General features: G+C 39.8%; 1 protein-coding gene and 1 pseudogene across 2 annotated transcripts in view; one reads left to right on the top strand and one right to left on the bottom strand.

Moving 5' to 3' along the window:
• The first annotated feature begins 3,513 nt into the window (after positions 1 to 3,513).
• FLT3 (fms related receptor tyrosine kinase 3) overlaps positions 3,514 to 22,411 on the top strand; it is a 77,662-nt gene continuing 58,764 nt past the window's right edge. Inside the window, exons 1-3 of one of the 2 annotated variants that reach the window (XM_023738494.1) lie at positions 3,514 to 3,773; positions 12,166 to 12,368; positions 15,952 to 16,067. In XM_023738494.1, coding sequence (XP_023594262.1) covers positions 3,666 to 3,773; positions 12,166 to 12,368; positions 15,952 to 16,067 — 427 coding nt within the window. In that variant the 5' untranslated portion in view covers positions 3,514 to 3,665. The remainder of the gene's footprint in view (positions 3,774 to 12,165; positions 12,369 to 15,951; positions 16,068 to 22,411) is intronic. The other variant, XM_004384142.2, reaches the window with a different exon arrangement.
• Positions 5,198 to 7,302, bottom strand: LOC105756686 (KATNB1-like protein 1 pseudogene; annotated as a pseudogene).

Genomic DNA, 22,411 nt, shown 5'->3' with positions numbered 1-22,411 from the left:
ACATGATGTCTTTTTTAGCGATTGGTCTTTGCTGGTGATGGATCCGAAGGAAGCTAGTTAAAGTCTCACTATCCTTGCTTCTAAGGAACATTGTGATTCCTTAAATATCCCATTAGCCATTCTAATAGGTGTGTTTTATGAAAACTCTATGGAGCATACCTATTAGAATGGCTAAAATTAAAAAACCTCATTTTATCAAGTGTTGGCAAACATGCGGCAACATGCGGAATATAAACTGGTACAACCTCTTTGGAAAACATATTGGCATTTTCTTTAAAAGTTTATACCTACCATATGACTTAGCCATTCCACTCCATGGAATTTACCCCAAGAGAACTGGAAGCATATGTCCATACTAAGACCTTTATACAAATGTTCATAGCAGCCTTAATGTAGGAACTCATAAGTAGAGGCAACCCAAATGTCTATCAACAGGTGAATGGACTAAAATATTGTGTTATGTATCTGTTTAATAGAATACTATATAGATAGATACATAGGTAGATACATAGATTGGTACATAGGAAGACAGATACATAGGTAGATAGGTAGGTAGGTAGGTAGGTAACCCCAACTCATGGTGACCTTATGTACAACAGACAGAATGAAATGTTGCCCATTTCGTTAGGATCCCTTAGGATCACCGGTGTGTTCAAGTCCATTCTAATACAACACTATTCATCAATTAAAAGCAATGAAATACCGGTATATACTACAATGTGGATGAATCTCAAAAAAATACTGCCAGACAAAAAAGAGTTCATATGGTATGATTCCATTTGTATAAAATTCTAGAAAATTCAAACTAATCTATAGTGACAGAAAGCAAATCAAAGGTTGCTTGGACAAGGGGAGGAGGAAGGGATTACAAAGGAGCATATGGAAAATTTAGGGGTGATGGATAAGTTGAATAAGTTCACTATCTTGATTGTGATGATGGTTTTACAGGTATGTACATATGTCAGCCTAGGAAACCCTATTGGGCAAGTTCTCCTCTGTCGTATGGGGTCGCTATCTGTCAGAATCCATTTGACAGCACCTAACAACAACAACATACGTCAAAACTTATCAAACTTTACACTTTAAATATGTGCTATTTATTGTATGTTAATTATACATAATAAAACTATTTAAAGAAGAGTGGGGAGAAAGAACATTAAGGAGTGAGGCAGGAAAAGTTCTTAAGTTCTCTTTTATCTTGTTTTTTTTTCTTCCCATGCTTATTTCGTTTCCTTTATAAGAATAGGGGCTATATTAAGGGAAATAAAAAGTATGCCTGACTAAATGCTGATGAGGCTGTGGTAAAACTGTGACAGCCCCCCGTTTGGAAAACAAGATGGCGGTGCATGTCAAGAACCATGTCAGTGTTCACATTCTTTGATCCACTAATTCTCCTTCCAGAAATTTGCACCAAGGAAATATTTTTAAATTCAAAGGCTTAGTGACTTATTTAAAATAGCAGAGAAAAATGTAAAATGTGAAATAGCACAGAAATGATTAGGCCATTTGTGGTATATCCACTAAAGGAATACAAATCTACAAATATGTAGTAACATAAGAAATGCTTATGATCTATTTTGTTAAAAATCTGAATATAAAATTGTTTTTACTCTGTCCGTACAATTAGTTGAAAACCGCGTACACATAAGGGAAAGGTTACAGAGAAATAAAAACAGTTTATTTGTTAGAATTTCAGGATTTAAAGTGAATTTTTATAGTTCCACTGTTGTTGTTAGATGCCAAGGAGTCGATTCCAACTCATAATGATGCCCAGTGACAGAGTAGAATGCCCCACAGTGTTTTCTTGGTTGTAATCTTAATGGGAAAAGACTGCTAGGTCTTTCTGCTGTGGAGCCACCGGTGGGTTCGAACCACGAACCTTTTGGTTAGCAGTCAAGTGTTTAACCATTGTGCTACCAGGGCTCCTTAGTACTGCTATAGTGTGGCCTGTTAGTTAAGAATAAAAGAATAAAGACAGAATAAAAGAAATCAAAGAATGGGTCTTATATGTAGTTCCCATAGCTGCATTACTGAGGTGTTTAAGCAGAATGAGACTGCCTTAGGTTATGAGATACAAAGAGTGCTGAACACATACTTTTAATTTTTTTTTTTTTTTAAAGACAAACACGCAAGAACTAAGAGAATGGTGAAGGAGAAAATAAAATTTTGGAAACTAGAAAGCAGATGAAGAAAGCTGAACCATAAGCTGGAGGTTGGGAAAGCTGAGAAGCAACCTAATTTACACTGCAAAAAAAAAAAACTCAAACGAACCCATTGCCGTTGAGTCAATTCGGACTCATAGTGACCCTACAGAGCAGAGTAGAACTGCCCATAGAGTTTCCTAGGCTGTAATCTTTACAGGGGGCCCTGGTGGTTCAGTGGTTAAAAGCTATGGCATACTACGGCTGTAACCAAAAGGTTGGCAGTTCAAATTCACCAGCCACTGCTTGGAAACCCTATGGAGCAGTTCTACTCTGCCCAATATAGGGTCTCTATGAATCAGAATCGACTCGACGGCAATGGGTTTTTTAATCTTTACAGGAGCAGATCAGTTGGTCTTTCTCCTGAGGAGCCACTGGGTGAGTGAACTGCCAACCTTTCGGTTAGCAGCTGAGTGCTTAAACACTGCGCCACTTGGGCTCCTTTATTTACATTGCAGAACCCCCAAAAGAGTCTAAACTGTCGGCACCAGCTCCCAGAACACTGGCAGTACGCAAGAAATAGAAGAGTCTTCTCTGGGCAATGTGACCAGCTGAGGAGAAAAGGCCCAAACATAAGCCACAGAGAAGATTGGGCAGCAGACCACACCTTGTGCCCAGAGCTTAGGATGAACATTTAGTGCTTCATTCTTATTTATTAGCAGACTGTCCAGAGGCACCAGTCATTTGGGAAAAGCATCCAACTAATAGGAAAACAGAAAGTGAAAGAGAAGGAATCAAAGAAATAATTCAAGAAAACTTCCCCAAATGGAAGGATATGAGTTTCTACATTGAAAAGGCCCATTAAATATCCAGGATGATGGATAAAAATAAACTCTTACCAGGGCATATAATTTTGAAAATTTAGTACAACGGTTACAAAGAAAAAAGCTTCTGTAAGGATCCCTGGTGGCACAGTGGTTGAAGTGCTTGGCTGCTAACCGAAAGGTTAGCAACCCACCAGCTGCTCCTCAGGAGAAAGATGTGGCAGTCTGCTTCCATAAAGATTTACAGCTTTGGAAACCTTATGGGGCAGTTCTCCTCTGTCCTACAAGGTCACTATGAGTCAGAATCAACCCAGCGGCAGTGGGTTTGGTTTGGTTTTTGGAAGGTTCCATGAAGAAAAAAAAGAATGGCTTTTATATAAGTAATCAGTTCTTCGGTCGCACTAGTCTCATTTCAAATGTTCAGTAGCCACACTATTGACTGCCATATTGGATGGCACAGATCTAGAATATTTCCATCATTGCAAAACATTTTACTGGACAGCATTGCTCTCAGTACTTCTGCTCCTGATTTACCAAAGACTTACCTTTTATTAAATTGTGTTTCCTGTGTATTTTCATGTTGGCCAATTTTCTTTGATTTCATTTTGTTTTGTCATAAGATGAATACATAGTTCCTTTTTAAGGTGTGCATGTATCAATATCATTGTATTTACTTTGTTTTGCAGCTGTTTTTTCAGCAATGATATGCGGGACTTTTACAAACCAAGATCTGCCTGTGATCAAGTGTGTTTTAATCAATCATAAGAACAATGATTCATCAGTGGGGCTATCATCATCATATCCCATGGTAAAGTAATATTAAAATTACAGCTTTAGATATTTTTCTCTACAGATCATAAGCTATTGAAACCTAGCATGAATAAATGGGCTTTGTACGTAGTCAAATGTGTTAAGTACTCATATCTGGTTCAGGTGCAGCATCTATACTCAGAACTACCTGGCACTCCATTCCACCAAGAACCATGTTCCTTTTTTGGGTAGGGATTCAGAAAGGACACTGGTACCTGGCATGAATATGAATCCAGGCTTCTCTCCCTAACTTGACTCCCTAATTTCCAACTGCTTCTTGGATGTATATGAACAGATTTTTCATTTGCACATTAAATCCCACTATGTAATTTATTTCTATTTCCCCAAACCTGCTCCTATTCCTGTATTAATTGGTTTCTGTTTATGGCTCTGTCTAGGTCCCAGGCCTGAAAGCTCAGCGTCATTTTGGACTACTTCCCCTCCTTTGCCTTCATATTCATTTAGTTACCAAATCTTGTCAATTCCCTTTCTTTAATATTTCTCATATATCCACCTCATCTTCTGTAGTCTCACTGTCACTTCCGTAATTCAAGTCATCGTTAACCAAAAACCAAACCGGTTGTCATCAAGTTGATCCTGACTCATAGCGACCCTATTTGACAGAGTAGAACTGCCCCATAGGGTTTCCAAGGCTGAACCATATTTTTACACAAATAAAACGCACACCTCCTATGTTTGTTTGCCATCTGTGCCCTCCCTCCAAGAGATATTTTCATAAGCATGCTATGCTAATTTTTTTATGAAAAAAAAAAAAAAAAAACACCTGTTGCCATTGAGTCAATTCCGACTCTTAGTGACCCTATAGAACGGAGTAGAACTGCCCCATAGGGTTTCCAAGGAGCAGCTGGTGGATTCAAACTGCCGACCTTTTGGTCAGCAGCTATAACTCTTAACCACTGCACCACCAGGGCTTCAGAGGCACTTATGAAAACACCTCACAGGGGGAGGGGGAGGTTGGCAAACAAACATAGTAGGCATGTGTTAGTTACATAAAATACAGTAATCTTTACAGGAGCAGATCACCAGGTCTTTCTCCCATGGAGCTGCTGGTGGATTTGAACTGCTGACCTTTCATTTAGCAGCTGAGTGCTTAACCATCACCAGGGCTCCTGAGCCTTCTTTGTTGTTGTTAGGTGCCGTCGAGTCAGTTCTGACTCATAGCGACCCTATGTACAACAAAACACTACCCGGTCCTGCGCCATCCTCACAATCCTTGCTATGTTTGAGCCCATTGTTGCAGTCACTGTGTCAGTCCATCTCATTGAGGGTCTTCCTCTTTCTCGCTGACCCGCTACTTTACCAAGCATGATGTCCTTCTGCAGGGACTGATCCCTCCTAATAACATGTTAACTCCCTCATAATCACGATTCTGTCCTAAATGACCTCTTCCCTCTACCGCTCATCTCAGACATGGCTGCCAGACTAGCTTTGATCCTTTACTGTGATGACCCATTACTTAGATGGACATCCAAATTGTTCCATAATCTGGTTCCTTCAAGTTCCCACCTTGTTTTTCATTACTCCCCCTCCTTCATGCTGTTCATCTAACATTGCCGAGGTATTCCCATCTCTGTACTTTTTTTTTTTAATATTTAGTGAATTTACTCAAATGAAGGAAGCTTAAATTATTATTGCTGTTGTTAGGTGCTCTCGAGTCGGTTCTGACTTACAGCGACTCTGTGAACAGCAAAATGAAATACTGCCCAGTCCTGCGCCATCCTCACAATCCTTGTTATGCTTGAGCCCATTGTTGCAGCCACTGTGTTAATCCATCTCGTTGAGGCTTAAATGATAGCTTAATTGCTGTTTAAAATCTGAATATTTCCATCGTTTGTAATTTCTCTTGGGGATGATAATTCTGACTACCACCTTTTTATGACTGCGTGAAGACAGCGTAAGCCAACTGTTAAATATTTTCAAATTCGCTTTGAAGTAATGACTTTACTGGAGGCAACAGGTTTGCACAGCAGCCACGTGAGATGTGTTGTTCTTCTTGTAAACTATTAGTGAGCACAGGAAGACAATCCACCCCAACTCCAAGGTTTTCTGTCATCACCAAACAGGCTCTGAGTGCACTTACACTTTCCGTCCTCCAGAAAGTTCAGCTGCATTTAATCTCAAATTCCCACGGAACAGAACTTAGGCCATTGTTTCATGGTCCTGAGAAGCCTCAGAAAAAAATGAACCCACTATATATCTATATGTCTATTTTTGCCCTTGCTTTTTTTTTTTTTTTTAGATTTATTGTGGTAAAATATATATAAGAAGAAGTTTGCCGTTTAAACCATTTTTACGTGTAGAATTCAGTTACATTAATTACATTCACCGTGTTGTGCTGCCATCACCACTGTTTCCAAACGTTTTCATCACCCCAAACAAATACTCACTACCCCTTAAGCAATAACTCTCTATTTCCCCTCCCCCAACCCCTGGTAGTCACCAATAAATTTTGGTCTCTATGCATTTGCCTATTCTAGACATTTCATATAGGTCAGATTGTACAATATTATTTAGTCCTTTTGTGTCTGCCTTATTGAACTCACTATGTTTTGTTCTAATTTTTTATTGTAAAAATATACACAACAAAATATTTGACAATTAAACAATTTCTACATGTATAATTCAGTGACATTGATTGCATTCTTCATCTTGTGCAACCATTAGCACTATCCTTTTGTGAGTTCTTCCACCACCATTAACATAAACTCAGTGCCCCCTAAGCAAAAACTTCCCTCTCCCTCTACCCCGCAACCACTAATAATCTTTGGTTTCTATATATTTGCTTATTTCATGTAAGTGGGATCATAGAGTATTTGTCCTTTTGTGATTCGCTCAGAATGAGGTTTTCAAGCTTCCTCCATGTTGTAGCGTGCATCAGGACTTCATTTTTCTTTATGGCTGAATAGTAGTCCGTAGTATGTATGTACCACATATTGTTTATTATTCATCAGTTGATGGACATTTCGATTATTTTCATCTTTTGGCTATTGTGAATAGTGCTGCACTGAACGTTGGCATAGAGATTTCTGTTTTCATTGGAACTTACCATGATTTAATGATGGGCTTTCTGTCCGTGAAGAACCGGAAATGCTAGAGTTACCCAAATGTGTTTGGCTACCATGGCAAGTCAGCTCATTGTCTTTATTTGCCATGTCACAGCCCCTGCTTCTTTCTGAGAAACTGTTTCCTTCTGGAATAAAGATTTGGAAAAGGATGGTAAACTTCCTCTCTGTGTCTGGGCTTTTCACGGCTACTCAAACTGTTCTATGGTGAAACCTGTGAGAGCCAGAACTCGACAGGACTGCCTTGGTTTTTTCCGGGTCTTGCAAGTTTTCCGCCTTTGACAGGGTGTGGTCTTACCACTTTTCTATCACTTGTTTTGATGGAAAATATTTGAGTTTGCCTTCTCTGACAGGTTTCTGCCTTACACAGGTTCCGACTTTTGCAGGTTTTGCTGTATTTATGTAAGCAGCCAACTGTTTTAGAGATTTCTGAAGCACCTTCATGTCCTTATTAATGAAATTAGAGATCCTTTTTCTAGGAAGATCGTATTTTGGAAATTTTCAGCCATTATTTCTTCAATAATTCTTTCTGGAAGATTTTTATTATTATGATAAAAGTACCATTTTTTAACATTGTGTGTTTTTAATGCCATAATCTCTTAAATATCAGTGCTTCATGGTACCATGGGCCTCAGCCCAATCCCAAGCTGACGAACTACACCCGAAAGTCTAGAACCTTCCTCCCTCCCAGCTGGCCCCACTGAGGACCATTCAACACAGCTGCACCAGGGCCCCAACCCCTGCGTACTTCCATTATGCAATTCCTCTTCTCTGATGCCCTAGTATTGTCTATCGAAATTATATCCATTTTTAAACTTTTTAAAAACCTTTTTATTTTGAAATAATTTGAGATTTACAGAAAAATTGCAAAAATGATACAAATAGTTCCTGTGTGCTCTTCATCCAGCTTCCCCTAATGTTAGCATTTTACATAACCACAGTACAGTGATTGAAATCAGGAAATTAACATTGCATAATACTATTGACTAAACTGCATGCCTAATTAGGATTTCACCAGTTTTTCCACCCATGCCCTGTTTATGTTCCAGGATTCAGCGAAACATTACATTTAGTTGTCATGTATCCTTAGTCTTCTCCCATGTATGATGGTTCCTCAATCTTCCTTTGTCTTTCATGGCCTCGATAGTACTGGACAGTTATTTTATAGACTGCCTCTCAATTTGGGAGCCCTGGTGGTGCAGGTGTAAAGAGTTCAGCTGCTAACCAAAAGATCAGCAGTTCAAATCCACCAGCTGCTGCTTGGAAACTCTATGGGACAGCTCTGCTCTGTCCTATAGAGTTGCTGCAAGTCAGAATCAACTCGATGGCCACAGGTTTTTATTTTATTTTATTTTTCTCTCACCTTCGGTTTGTCTGATATTTTCTCATAATGAGATTGAGACTATACATTTTTGGCAAGAATATCTCAGAAGAGATGCTGTGTTCTTCTCAGTACATCATATTAGGAGTTACAGGGTGTCACTGCATTTTATTACTAGTGATGTTAACTTTGATCACTAGATTAAGATACGCCTGCCAGGTTTCTTCACTTTAAAATTACTATTTTTTCCTTTGTAATTGATTACTATTTTGGGAAAATTGCAAATATCCTGTTTCTCCTTAAATTTTCATGTACTGATTTTAGCATCCACTGGTGGATCTTGCCTGATGATGATTTTCTATTTCCCTCATTTCTTCTGTGTTTATTAATTGAAATTCTTTTGTAAGGAAGAGCTATCCCTTCTGCCCCTTTTATTTATCTATTCAATTATTTGTGTAGATCAGTATAGATTTGTTATTTATTCTATGAGTTATAATCCAATACTATCATTATTTATTTTGTTGCTCAAATTGTTCAAATGTTGGCCATTGGGAGCTCCTTCAGGTTGGTTCCTGTGTCCTTTTTTTTTTCTTTCTGAATTTCTTTAAAAATTATTTATTTTATTTTTGTTGTCGTTGAGAATATACACAGCAAAAACATACACCAATTCAAGTTTCTACATGTGCAGTTCAGTGACATTGATTACATTCTTTGAGTTGTACAACCATTCTAAGTTATCTGACTTGTTCCCCCCACCCCATTAACATAAACTCACTGCCCTCTAAGGTTCCTATCTGACCTTCTGAGTTGCTATTGTCAATTTGATCCCATATAGATAGATCTTGAAAGAGCATAATGCTCAAGGCAGATATTCTTTACTAGTTAAGCTAAACTATTGTTTGGTTTAAAGAAGACTTCAGGGGATATTTTTGGTTTGAGTTTTAAAGATTATCTCAGGGCAATAGTTTCAGGGACTCCTGTGTCCTTTTGACATGTCCTATCTTTCAGGCTCACTTTATATTTTTTCTGTGGAAAAAAGTGGAATTAACCACTTCTCCAAGGATAGATAGTTTTTTTGGAGGATGGTATTTAGAAACAAAGATCTAAGCACTAGGTGTGTTCATTACTACTGGATGGTCATTGCTTCTCGGCTCTATCAGTGGACTCAGCTAGGAAATATATGTATACTAACCCCCTCATCTGTATTTATTTACCTCTATGTACCCATATCCACATCTATACCTATAAACAAACAAACAGTTGCTGTGGAATCAGTTCCAACTCATGACAACCCCGTGTGTGTCAGAGTAGAGTTGTCCTCCATAAAGTTTCCAATGGCTGATTTTTTGGGAGTAGATTGCCAGGCTTCTCTTCCAAGGTATCTCCAGGTGAACTCAAACCGCCAACCTTTTGGTTAGTAGCTGAGCGCATTAACCGTTTGCACCACCCAGAAACTTCATACCTATGCTCATACTTGTGCCTATTCCTATACGTCTCTTTCTCTCTAACAATGAATTTATACTGATAACCCTGATTTCAATACAGCACCACAGGGTTCATTCTAGATTCCTCCTTTCCGGATTTGTACTTCTTTCTCTGACATTAAGAAACCTGGCTCTCGCTATCTAGAATGTATTTACTTTTTTTATCCTGTTCTGATACACACATAGACTAGTTTCAGGATTGCTAGTCCATACCCCAGTAAGAAACAGATTTTCTATCTAAAGTGTAGTGTTTGTGTACAGTCCCTTTTGTCTTTAGCCTTAAGTATCCAAAGTACTATATTCCAAAGTTACTTAGGTTAGTTCTTTCCTTCGCACTCCCTTCACTATGGCTATGATATTTATTTGTAATACAACTAAGTTCACTTAGTCTGTATTTCATTTTAGCTTCCCTTCAAATCCTAGTTGGTTTTAATTATTTTTTTGAAGCTGGGAAACATTATGATGGTTCTGAAAGTCAAAGCTATATAAAAAGGTGTACTCAGAGAATTATCACTCTCTCCTCTCCTTACTACCAACTTTCCACCCCCTGCTCGCCTATCTCCTGTAGTTAACCAGTCTCTTTCAATTTTGGTTTATTATTCCTGTATTTCTTTTGCACAGTGGACAGATATATATTTTGTTATATCCCCTTTTTTCTTACATGAAAGGTAGTATACTTGAAGGTAGATGCTGTTTTGCATTTAGCTTCTTTCACTTAACACTGTACCCAGGAAATCACTCGAAATCAGCTCACTGAGACCATCCTCATTCTTTTTATAGCTGCATGGTATTCCGTTGTGTGGATGTACCATAGTTTATTCAACCACTTATGTATGGGCATTTAGGTTGTTTCCAAGATTTTGCAATTACAGATACTGATGCAGTTAATCACTGGAGGTACATTCCTGGGAGTAGGATTACTGGCTCAAAAGGTACTGCATGTGGGATTTTATTAGGTATTGCCAAATTCCCCTCCAGAAGGTGTATTCCAGTGTGCATTTCCCCCAGCAATGCATGAGAGTTGCTGTTTGCTTACCAACAAAATGTATTGTCATACTTTTTAATTTTTCTCAGTCTGATAGATGAGAAGTAGTATCTCAGCATAGTTTCAATTTATAGTTCTCTAATTATGAGTGAGTTTGAGCATTTTCTTATATGTTGGAGGGCCATTTGTGTGTGTGCGTGTGTGCATTTTTTATTTTTTTAAAATTGTCTGTTCATTTCTTTTCCCCATTTTTCTACTGGGTTTTTGGTCCTCTGTCTCATTTTTTAAGAGTTCGTTATATGTTGGGAATAGTAGCCCTTGATGTGTGGTATCTGGTGAGAATATTTTCTCCTAGATTGTCAGGTGTCTTTGGACTTTGTTTAGTGTCATCTTTTAAGATCCAGCTCAACTGCAGTGAAATATCTGCAGAGTCCCCGCTGGAATTCGCCTCCCACTCCTCTGACGTCCCAGAGCACTTAGTTTTTACCTTTTAAAACAATTGGTATCTTTTTCTGGGACACATATTTCACCTTGTGTTTTAGTTATTTCATCCTAACAGTTTGCCCTCGAGTTGACCCAGACTCATGACGACCCCATACGTGCTCCATAGGGTTTTCAATGGTGGGTTTTTTGGAAGTAGATCGCCAGGAGGAGTCCCTAGGTGGCACAAAACGTTACGCGCTTGACTACTAGCTGAAAGGTTTGCAGTTCGAACCCGCCTAAAGGCACCTTGGAAGATAGGCCTGTTGATGTGCTTCTGGAAAGTTCACAGCCTTGAAAACCCTTTGGAACAGTTCTACTCTGTACACATGGAGTCGCCATGAGTCAGAATTGACTTGATGGCAACTAACAACAACAACAACAGATCATTAGGCCTTTCTTCTAAGGGACCTCTGGGTATTCTTGAACCTCCAACCTTTCGATTAGCAGCTGAGTGTGTTACTCATTTTCACCAGCCAGGGACTCCCTATTTCCTCCTACTAGACTCAAAACTCTTTAAGGACAAGATCAGTGTTTTTTCTTTCTAGTCCCACAGTACCCAGCAGATAGTCTAGCACTTATCAGATATTTAAAAGGATCCTTGGTGGCACAGTGGTTAAGTGCACGGCTGCTATCAGAAGGTTGGCGATTCGAATCCAACAGTTCCCCCATGGGAGAAAGATGTGGCAATCTGTTCCCGTAAAGATTACAGCCTAGGAAACTCTATGGGGCAGTTCTACTCTGTCTTACAGGATCACTGTGAGTCTGAATCAACTCGATGGCAATGGGTTTGGTTTATTATGAATCTTAACAATTATTGTCTGTGAAACATTTTAGAAACGTGGCCGAAAGTTATGTTTTCTTTAAAGAATTATAATTAATATGATAGTCAGCCAGTGATATGTCCTCAAGGAGTCACAGCATGCTTGGGTGTTGTGTGCAGTATGTCAAAATATATGTATTTGATAATGGTTCCAGCTAAAAAGAGGATGCATTAAACGTGCAGTTATACTCAGTTGACATTATCTGCACTGTAGGTATCGAGATCAATGGAAGACCTTGGGTGCTCGCTGAGGCCCGAGAGCACAGAGCTCATCTATGAAGCAGACAAGGTAGAAGTTGATGTCTCTGCATCCATTACCCTACAGGTGATGGTCAGCATCCCTGGGAACATTTCGTGTCTCTGGATCTTTAAACACAGTTCCCTGAACTGCCAACCATACTTTGATTTACAGAACAGGTAAGAACAGGGGATGAACAACCACAAGGATTTTTGGAGGAATGTTTTCTTACCTTATTGAGGCATTGGTGGGTGAGTGGTAGAATGCTCCCCTTCCATGAGGGACACCTGGGTTTGATTCCCGGCCAACGCACCTCATGTATAGCCAGCACCCATCTGTCATTGGAGGCTTGCATGTTGCCATGATGCTGAACAGGTTTCAGAGGAGCTTCCAGACTAAGATGGACTGGGAAGAAAGGCCTGGCAATCTACTTCCAAAAATCAGCCAGTGAAAACCCTATGGATTGCAACAGTCTGGTCTGCAACCGATCATGGGGATGGTGTAGGGATTGGGCAGCATTTTGTTCCATTGTTCATGGGATCACCATGAGTAGGGGGCTAACTAGATATCAGCCAACAATAACAGCAACAATTTATTGCTGGAAAATGTGGTTCATTTGGAATTTCTTTTCAAGTTGCTGTCCATGTTCATTGTAACTCTTACCTCAAATGGCATAATGAACTAAAAACATGGTTAGGCCCTAAGAAAGCGCTGAGTGTCTGGCAAAACGTGAAACCAAAGTAGAAAAACATTCGGGATCTTTAAGGTGTCTTATTTTTTAATCAGATTCCATACGAAAGATAAAAATGTTAGAAAGTCCGCCTCAATCTAATTAAAGTAGTAAGAAACTTCTTTCTGGGAAACAGCTTAGAGAAAGAACATTTGGTTTTATCTATTTGTTTCTCAGTACGATGGACATAATTGCAAGGGTATGTGATATCTATAAACTATTTCAGTAAGAAATTGATCTGTGAGGAGCGTTGATCTCATGGTGGAGAAATACCTTAGCCAACATTTATGTCATGTCAAAGCCTAAGTCTAAATCTGTGCTAACTGCTGCCCCCTGCTGTCCCTGTCCTCTGCTGAGACCAGGTAGGTAGGTGTGGAAAGCTAGGCACCCAGGCCATTCAGATCCCCACTTGATGATTTCAAGGCGGCCTTTCTTTCTCATTTTTGGAGATTTCTGGTGCCCCACCCCGGGGAAGAAGCATGTCTTTTCCAGAACAATGCAGTAAATGGCACTCAAATGACCTATGCGTGGTAACATGCCCTTTGACTGAAGTACTGTATTGGGGAACATCTCTTTGACTGACGCATACAAAGCATTTGTACTTGTTTCTTTAAAGTCAAGCGAATTCTTAACCAATTTTCAGGATAGTGGCTATAATTTTGAAATTTCATTCTAAATCTTGGAACACATTCATTTTCCTTTCCTCTTTTGAGATCATATTACTCACTTCTGTTTTTCGGTTACTTTTATCTTGGGGCTAAACCAAATCAATCTACCATGAAGATGCTTGGCTTAAATCAGTGTCTGCTAATCTTATTAAAATTTTATATCACAACAGTTCTCACTGGATTGAGACCAAACAAAGTAGAAAAGTAGGGTTCTTTTCACTCTAAGAGAGGCTGCCTTTGTGACTCTAAAGCCGGCGGCCGAGTTTGTAGCCAGTTCCAGGTCTCACGTGAGTTAGTTAACTTAGTACCAAAATATTTTTAGCTACTTTTTTTCATAATTTATTTTTTTTGTTGAAAATATACGCAGTGAAACATATACCAACTCAACAACATTTTCTTGCCATAAATGTGGTTCATTTAGAAGTTCTACATGTACAGTTCAGTGACATTGATTACATTCTTTGAGTTGTGCAAACTTTCTCATCCTCCTTTTCCAGATTGTTCCTCCCCTGTTAACAGAAACTCACTGCCCCCTAAGCTTCCTATCTAATCTTTCTGTTGTTGTCAATTTGATCCTGAGTCCAAGTCTGAATCGACTGGATGGCAATAGATTGGGTTTTTGTTAGATAGTTCTTTAAAAGAGCATAATGCTCAAGGCAGACATTGCTGACTAATTAAGCAACTATTGTTTGATTTAAGGAACACTTTCAGGATATTTTTGATTGAGGTTTAAAGATTATCTCAGGGCAGTAGTTGGGGGATGGAGGGTTTCATCCAGCCACCACGGCTCCAGCAAGTCTCTTAGCTACATTTTTCCCGGTAGAGAATCATAGAAACTTGTATCTGGACTCAGACTCATAGCCAGAGAGACTGAACACCTAAGCTTTTGCAACTGTCATGTAATTTTGCATGATATGCACAAGAGTTCACAAATAATACAAGGAGAGAGAATGGTTCAGTGAATATCTGCAGATATGAATCAAATGTATCTCCTGCTAACTTAGTGTCTGTGTGAATGTAAGCGCTAACAACAGCCAAACCTGTTGCCGTCCAGTTGATTCCAACTCATGGCGACCCCATGTGTGTAGAGTAGAACTGCTCCATAGGGTTTTCTTGGCTGTAATCTTTATGCCTTTCTTCTGCAGCACCGATGGGTGGGTTCGAACCGCCACCCATTAGGTTAGTGCTGTTCTTAGGTGCCATCCAGTCAATTTTGACTCCTAGCGACCCTATGTAGACAGAGTAGAACTGCCCTATAGGGTTTCCTAGGCTGTCATCCTTATGAGAGCAGATTGCCAGTCTTTCTCCTGTGGAGCTGCTCGGTGGATTAGAACTGCTGACCTTTCGGTTAGCAGCCGAGCACTTAACCATTAGAGTGCAAACTGTCTGTGCCACCCAGGGACCTTTGCAAGCACCTGTACTATGCTGCTTGGTCCTCTGAAGTGCTTCATAAATTTTAATGGGCATTTTGATTGCCCGGGGATCTTGTTAAAATTCAGATTCTGACTTGGGAGGACTAAGTGGGACCTGAGAATCTGCATCTCCATCAACACTCAGGTGATGCTAATTCTGTTGGAGAAGGACCACACTTTGAGTAGTAAAGTTATGACGGTCAGAAAATTTAAAACCAAAATTACTCAATAAACCACTAGAGAATATTTTAAGCTTTAATGAGAGATTGGATATCTCCAGATACACATCGAAGTTGTTTCTGTGAAGAGACTACCCCAAGCCAAATTTTTTCACTAATTATCTGCCGAGTTGAAAATACGAACATTGAGACCTCTCCTTACATTTATGAACTGAGTCAGTGATAATTATTACTTCGTAGGTAAACATCTCATGTCAGATTTTGCTGGAATTCTTTCACTTAAACAGAGCATGCACACAGAACATTCTCCATAATGACCTGAGATCTTAGTGTATCTCACTTTGACAGCAATCTGGTTCTGCAAATGGGGAACTGGGGCTAGTGACGGGGTGACTGGGCAAGTATGATTGTGGAAGGTGCTTTATCATGAAAGGGAATGGTAAGCCCCTGTCAAGAGGAGCTCACCCCGGGACTGTACATTCTTGGATGGGAGTTTTCCCTCTGAGGAGATGGGGAACAGAAGGTGAGAGCGTTGGGATGGAACTCTCCCTTGCTCAAGGCTGGGACTGTCTAGAAGTCAAAGGTCAAACCCAAAATGCTCAGGTTGAGTGTTGAGCCTTGTAGGCAAAGCTGTGTGCTCCATAAAGCAGCCCTGAGTGCGCAGAGACTGAGCGTGGGGGGCCACGGAGCCAGCCTTCTGACTCAGTGCGAAATTCTATGTTTCTAGTTCCACAAATATTCCAAAATAACAAGTTCTCTTTCCTGTTTTACAGAGGAGTTGTTTCCATGGTCATTTTGAAAATGACAGAAACCCAGGCTGGAGAATACCTGCTTTTTATTCAGAGTGAAGCGACCAATTACACAATATTGTTTACAGTGAGTATAAGAAGTAAGTTCAGCTTGCTACTAGGTTTTCACCATATTCTGAGGAGCGGGTTAGGAGCCGTTGGTTTTTGCCAGCTGGTCTAGACACAATATGTGGGCCTCCCCCAGTACCATATGTGGTTGAATTGATTGCACTCACTCCAACCATCCTTATGACCTGTTGAGAATCTCTGATGTGGCCCGTGGACTCTCCAGATGTGAGTGCATTAAGGACCTGGACATCCTCTATTCAGGCCCCTCTTGTTTTCATTGATCAATGGCTGCCAGGGAGGAAGCGGAAAACGTTTTGGACTTAAAGTCAGAAGACCTGGATTCTAATTATTTTTCTTGAATAATATTTTATTGTGTTTTCAGTGAAAGTTTACCCAGTAAATTAGGTTCTCATTTGACCATTTCTCCACAAATTGTTCGGTGACATTAGTTACATTTTTCACAATGTGTCAGCCTTCTCTTTAATTGTGTTCTGGTTGTTCTGTTCCCAGTGCTGTAGTTTCCCTGCCCCCTTACCTCCTCGTCTTTGCTTTAGAGTAATTGTTGACCTTTTGGTCTCATATAGATGGTTATTTTAATGGAACACCATACTCACGGGTAATGTCCTTTATTTTGTGTGCCAGTCTGTTATTTTGCTAAAAGGTGACCTCAGGGTTTAGTTTCGGTTTAAGGGTTAAAGAGCATCTCAGGGTGATAGTGTCAGGGAGTCCTCTAGTCTCAACTAGCCCAGTAAGTCTGAACTTTTTAAGAATTTGAATTCTGTTCCATGTTTTTGTCCCATTCTGTCAGGGTTCATCTATTGTGGCCCTGATCAAAACAGTTGGTAGTGGTAGCCGGGCACCATCTAGTTCTTCCGGTCTCAGGGTAGTTGAGGCTGTGACTTGTGTAGGCTGTTAGCCCTGTAGACTACTTTCTTTTCTGAGACTTTGCTTCCCTGGGTTCTAATTCTTGATCTGATACTAGCAGCTTTGGCAGATTGCTTAATCTCTCTCAACCTCAGTTTTCTTATCTATAAAATGGGACAAAAAATAGATATTTTGCAGGATTTTAAGGTCTCAGTGCTGTCCAATAAAACTTTCTGAAATGTCAGTGGAATCTAGGCTTTCTGGAGCCACTGAGGCTGGATGAACCCCCAAAACTGTTGCTCTGAAATAGTCTTTAAACTTTAAACCTTAAACCAAAACTATCCCCTAAAATCTTCTTTGAACTAAAATATAGCTTATCTTAATTAGTAAAATACATCTGCTTTGAGCATTGTGTTCTTTTAAAGAATTATCTATGTGAGATCAAATTGACAAAGGTAACTTGAAAGGTTAGATGATTAGCTTAGGGCTCCGTGAGTTTAAGATAATGGTGGTGGAATAATGTGGAAAAGGATAGCAAGAATGGTGGCACATCTTGAAGAATATAACCAATGTCACTGAATTGTACACGTAGAAATTGTTGAAATGGTGTATCTTTGGTTGTGTATACTTTCATCAAAATAAAAAAAAAACCTATAAGGCAAGAATTATGTCTGTTGTATAAATAAGGAAATAAAATTCAGATGGAACCCCCCCAAAAAAAACCTTTTTGAGATGATGAAACGGTCTATGTCTGTGTTGTCAAATATACTAGCCACTAAGCCGCATGCAAGCAGCCCTGGTGGTGCAGTGATTAAGCACTTGGCTGCTAACTGAAAGGTCCACGGTAAAAGCCCACCAGCCACTCCTGGGAGAAAAATGTGGCAGTCTGCTTCTGTAAAGATTACAGCCTATGGGGCAGTTCCACTCTGTCACGGGGGATTGCTATGAGTCGGAATCGACTCGACAGCAACGGGTAATGGGTAAGCCACATGCAGCTACACATTTGAAATGTGGCTAGTATGACTGAGAAACCAAATTTTAAATTTTATTTCATTTTAATTATTTAAAACTTAAATCTAAGTAGCCACATGCAGCTAGTGGGTACTGTATTGGACAGCACAGGTCTATAAGGATGCCATTATCACTGTGGAAACTATACAGAACAATCCAAATGTTCTTACCAAGGGAAGCAGCTGTGCAATGGGCAGAATTACCAGGTGTATGCGTTTTCTGGCTCCACCCCCTCGTGGTCCCAACTGTGCCCAGGCCTAGTGTTTGCAGAGACTTAGTGCTACTGCTGAACATCCTGCTTTATCTTAAGTGATTCAACAAGTTCAGAAATGGGTGGATACATTTAGGTCCTAGTGCATTTTGGAGCTAGAGGAGTGCTCCAAAAAGTCTGGGTTTATGCAATTTTAAATTAGGCTCCCTGGCTACACACTAGTTAGTACAGTTCACCAGGTGCCCCTCCTCCTTATCAGTGACGCAAAGCTGGGTTGTAGTGTGTGTACGTCCAGCCCACAAAGGGGTCCTAGGTCAGGAATACCACAGCTACCTTTTCCTGTGGGGACCCTGAGCGGTGCAAATGGTTAACACGCTTGGGTGCTAATGGAAAGGCTGGAGGTTTGAGTCTACCCAGAGATGCCTTGGAAGAAAGTCCTGGTGATCTACTTCTGAAAAATCGGCTTTTGGAAACCTAGTGGAGCACAGTTCTACTCTGACACATATGGGGTCACCATGAGTCAAAACTGACTTGACAGCAACAGGTTACTGGTTACCCTTTCCTGTATTATCTCAGATCTTGACACTGGCCCTGTGTATAGATAGGAGAGGACATGGACTCTCTGAGAGGTACGGTCATCTGCACAGCTCAGAGCAGATTTAACCCAGGTCTACACTTTCTGCACCACACTGCACTGGCTCTTGAATGAAAACAAGTGGTCTTGCAGTCAGAGCTAGTGATAGCAGAAAGTACAAGTGGCCAGTGGGATTCCCAGAAGTGTCATCTTACTGGGTTTGGAAGGGGCTGTTAGGTTCTAAAGTCACCTGGTACGGCAAAAATCCGGTAAAGTCAAAAGTAGTCAAAATTAGTTCTGAGAAGCCCTTCAATTACCCTGAAATTGATAGGACCATAGCCCTAGAAGCTCAAAATCCAAGAATTATCCATTGCTGTTGTTTGAGTTTGGCCTTGTTCTCCATGCCAACCCACCCTCTTGCTCCCACCACTGTGGAACAGTAAGTATGAGCTCCGGTTGGAAAGGATAAAGAGATCTCTCCCTCGCTCTCACGCAGGCTCTCTCTCTCACACGCACACATTCTCTTTCTCTCTCTTTGGCCAAGTTTTTATACTTGAATTTCTGTAAGGTAAGTGGACATCTGATGTGTCTCTATCTAATATATTTAGTGTGTCTTCCTTCCATTTAAGATTTGCATGTCAAAATGTAACAATAATCACTTAAGTAAATTGTAACATATTTGTAACATTTTGTTGGGTGGTGGGGTTCAAAAAAATCAGATGCGGGAGATTTGGCAAGTCAATGTGAAAAAGAGTAAAGGGTTTAGTCAACCCCAAGTTCAGTATTTAACCAACAGTATGACATGGTTCCTAAAAGAGTAAATTTTAACCTTGTATAAATGTATAATGTATAAAAAACCTGTTGCTGTAGAATTGGTTTGACTCAGAGTGACCTTATAGGACAGAATAGAGCTGCCCCAGAGGGTTTCCAAGGCTGTAATCCTTGTTGAAGCAGTCTGCCGCATCTTTCTGTCACGGAGTGGCCGGTGGATTTGAACCGCCAACATTTCAGTTAGCGGCCGAGAGCTTAACCACTGTGTCACCAGGGCTCCGTATAATATATAGATTAAGCAAATTAATAGCAGATTATTATTTTCATTCTGCATATTTTTTCCGATGAGTAATGACAAAATAGAGCAATTAGGATAGTGAAGAACTTGGAATTCGTTAAATTAGGAACAAGTGAAGGGACTGGGACTGTTTAGCATAGAGAAGAAAATATTGTGAGGAGAGGAGAAGATTGACTGCAGTGTGATGTAGAGGAAATTCTTTGGGGATATGAGTCAGGAAACCTTAGCTAACTAGTTCAAATACCTCGGGTGGTAATGATCTCCCTCCACTTCAGTGTCTGATTTTAGGGTCTTAAGGTTAGTGGGTCAAACCCACCAGTGACTTCACAGGAGAAAAGACCTGGTGATCTGCTCCCATAAAGATTAAACCAAAAATCAAACTCATTTGTCATCAAGTCGATTCCGACTCCTAGCAACCCTATAGGACAGGGTAGAACTGCCCAATAGGGTTTCCAAGGCTGTAAATCTTTATGGAATAAGACTGCCCCATCTTTCTCCCAGGGAGTGGCTGGTGGGTTTGAACCACCATCGACCTTTCAGTTAGCAGCTAAGAACTTAACCACTGCACCACCAGGGCTCCTTTTCTGTTAAGAGTATAGCCTAGGAAGCTCTATGGGGCAGTTCTACTCTGTCGCATGGAGTCCCTGTGAGTCAGAATTGACTCCACAGCACCTAACATCAACAACAATGACAATGTGTGCAAGCAAAGTTAGGTGAGAGTTTCTTTTTAATTGCGCTAGAGGGTAGAATTGGGACCAATGGTTAAACATTACAAGAGAGAAAGTAAAAAGCACAAAATGGGAACAGATACCTGTAATACACATAATAAACAAAGGATTAGTAGTCATAATATGTGAAAAACTTCTATAAATCAGTAAGAGAGAAGAAACCCAAGAGAAAAATGAGCAAGAGACAAGAACAGGCATTTCATTTTTAGAATAGGAAATGTAAATGGTCAGTAAAGCTGTTAAAAGATTTTAACCTCATTAGTAATCAGAGAAATGCAAATTAGGATCCCAGTGAGATACCATGTTATACTCACTGGATTGGCGAAAATTTCGATGTCTTGGTGAATATACAGAGCAGTGAGAACTCTCATATGATGCCATGTAAATTAGTGTAACCACTTTGGAAAACCAATTATCATCATGTAAAGCTGAACTTGTTCATACCATATAAACTAACAGTTCCACTCCTAGGTATATTATTAGAGAGAAACTATTCTACCTGTGCCTCAGTAGACATGTATAGAATGTTCATAGCACTATTGTTAATAATACAAGAAATTGGAAATAATCCAAATGTCCACCGCAAGAAAATGGAAAAATACATCCTGATATATTCACCAGTGGAATACTGTGTAGCAGTAAAAAATGAATAAACTGGATACATGACATTATGCATTTGTCAAAACCCATAAGACTGTACAACACACTGAGTGAACCCTAGTGTAAGCCATGGCCTTTTAGTTAATAATGTTGTTGTTGTTAGTTGCCACTGAGTTGATTTTTGACTCATAGTGACCCCATGTGACAGAGTAGAACTGCCCCATAGGGTTCCCTAGGTTGTAATCTTTAAGGGAGCAGATTGCCAGGTCTTTTCTCCCATGGAGCTGCTGGGTGGGTTTCGAACCGCTCACCTTTCAGTTAGTAGCTGAGCTCTTAACCATTGTGCCACTAGGGCTCCTTTTAGTTAATAACAGTGTATCCAAGTTGGTTCCTCAAGTGAAATGAATGTACCACATGAATGGAATACAAGATGTTAACCATAGGAGAAAGAGTATGCAGTGGGTAGAGGGAGTATATGAGAACTCCCGGTACTTTCTGCACAATTTCTCTGTAAACCTAAAACTTCTCCAAAAAATACAGTCTATTTTAAAAAATAAATGAACTATTAAACCAGGTACCGTCAAGTAGTTTTTTTTAAATAATATTTTATTGTATTTTCAGTGACAGTTTACACAGCAAATTAGATTCTCATTTGATGATTTCTACACAAATTGTTCAGTGACATAAATTCCATTTTTCACAATGTGTCAGCATTCTCTTTGTGTTCTGGTTGTTCCATTTCCAGTACTCTAGTTTCCCTGCCCCCTTATTTTTTCATCTTTGCTTTAGAGTAATTGTTGACCTTTTGATCTTATAAAGATTGTTTTTTAATGGCGCACCATACTCATGGATAATATCCTTTATTTTGTGTGCCAACCTGTTATTTTGCTAGAAGGTGACCTCAGGGATGCTTTTGGTTCAAAGTTTAAAGAGTATCTCAGGGCAATAGTCTCAGGGAGTCCTCTAGTTTCAGCTGGTCCCAAAAGTCTGGACTTTTTAAGAATTGGAGTTCTGTTCCACAGTCTTCTCCCATTTTATTAGGGTCCATCTATTGTGGCTCTGATCAGAACGGTCAGTGTAACCGGCACTATCTAATTCTTTTCTTTTTTTTTTTTATTGTACTTTAGACGAAGGTTTACAGAGCAAATAGTTTCTCATTAAACAGTCAGTACACATATTATTTTATGACATTGGTTAACAACCCCACAACATGTCAACACTCTCCCTTCTTGACCTTGGAGGACCTTTTCTTTGGTGAAAATATACATAGCCAAAGTTAGACTATTTCAAAAGTTTCTACATGTACAATTCAGTGACAT

This window comes from Trichechus manatus, unplaced genomic scaffold (genome assembly GCF_000243295.1).
Source record: "Trichechus manatus latirostris isolate Lorelei unplaced genomic scaffold, TriManLat1.0 scaffold00118, whole genome shotgun sequence".
NCBI lineage: Eukaryota > Metazoa > Chordata > Mammalia > Sirenia > Trichechidae > Trichechus > Trichechus manatus.
The sequence above is the reverse complement of the archived record's forward strand: the minus strand, read 5'-3'. Positions and strand labels throughout refer to the sequence as shown.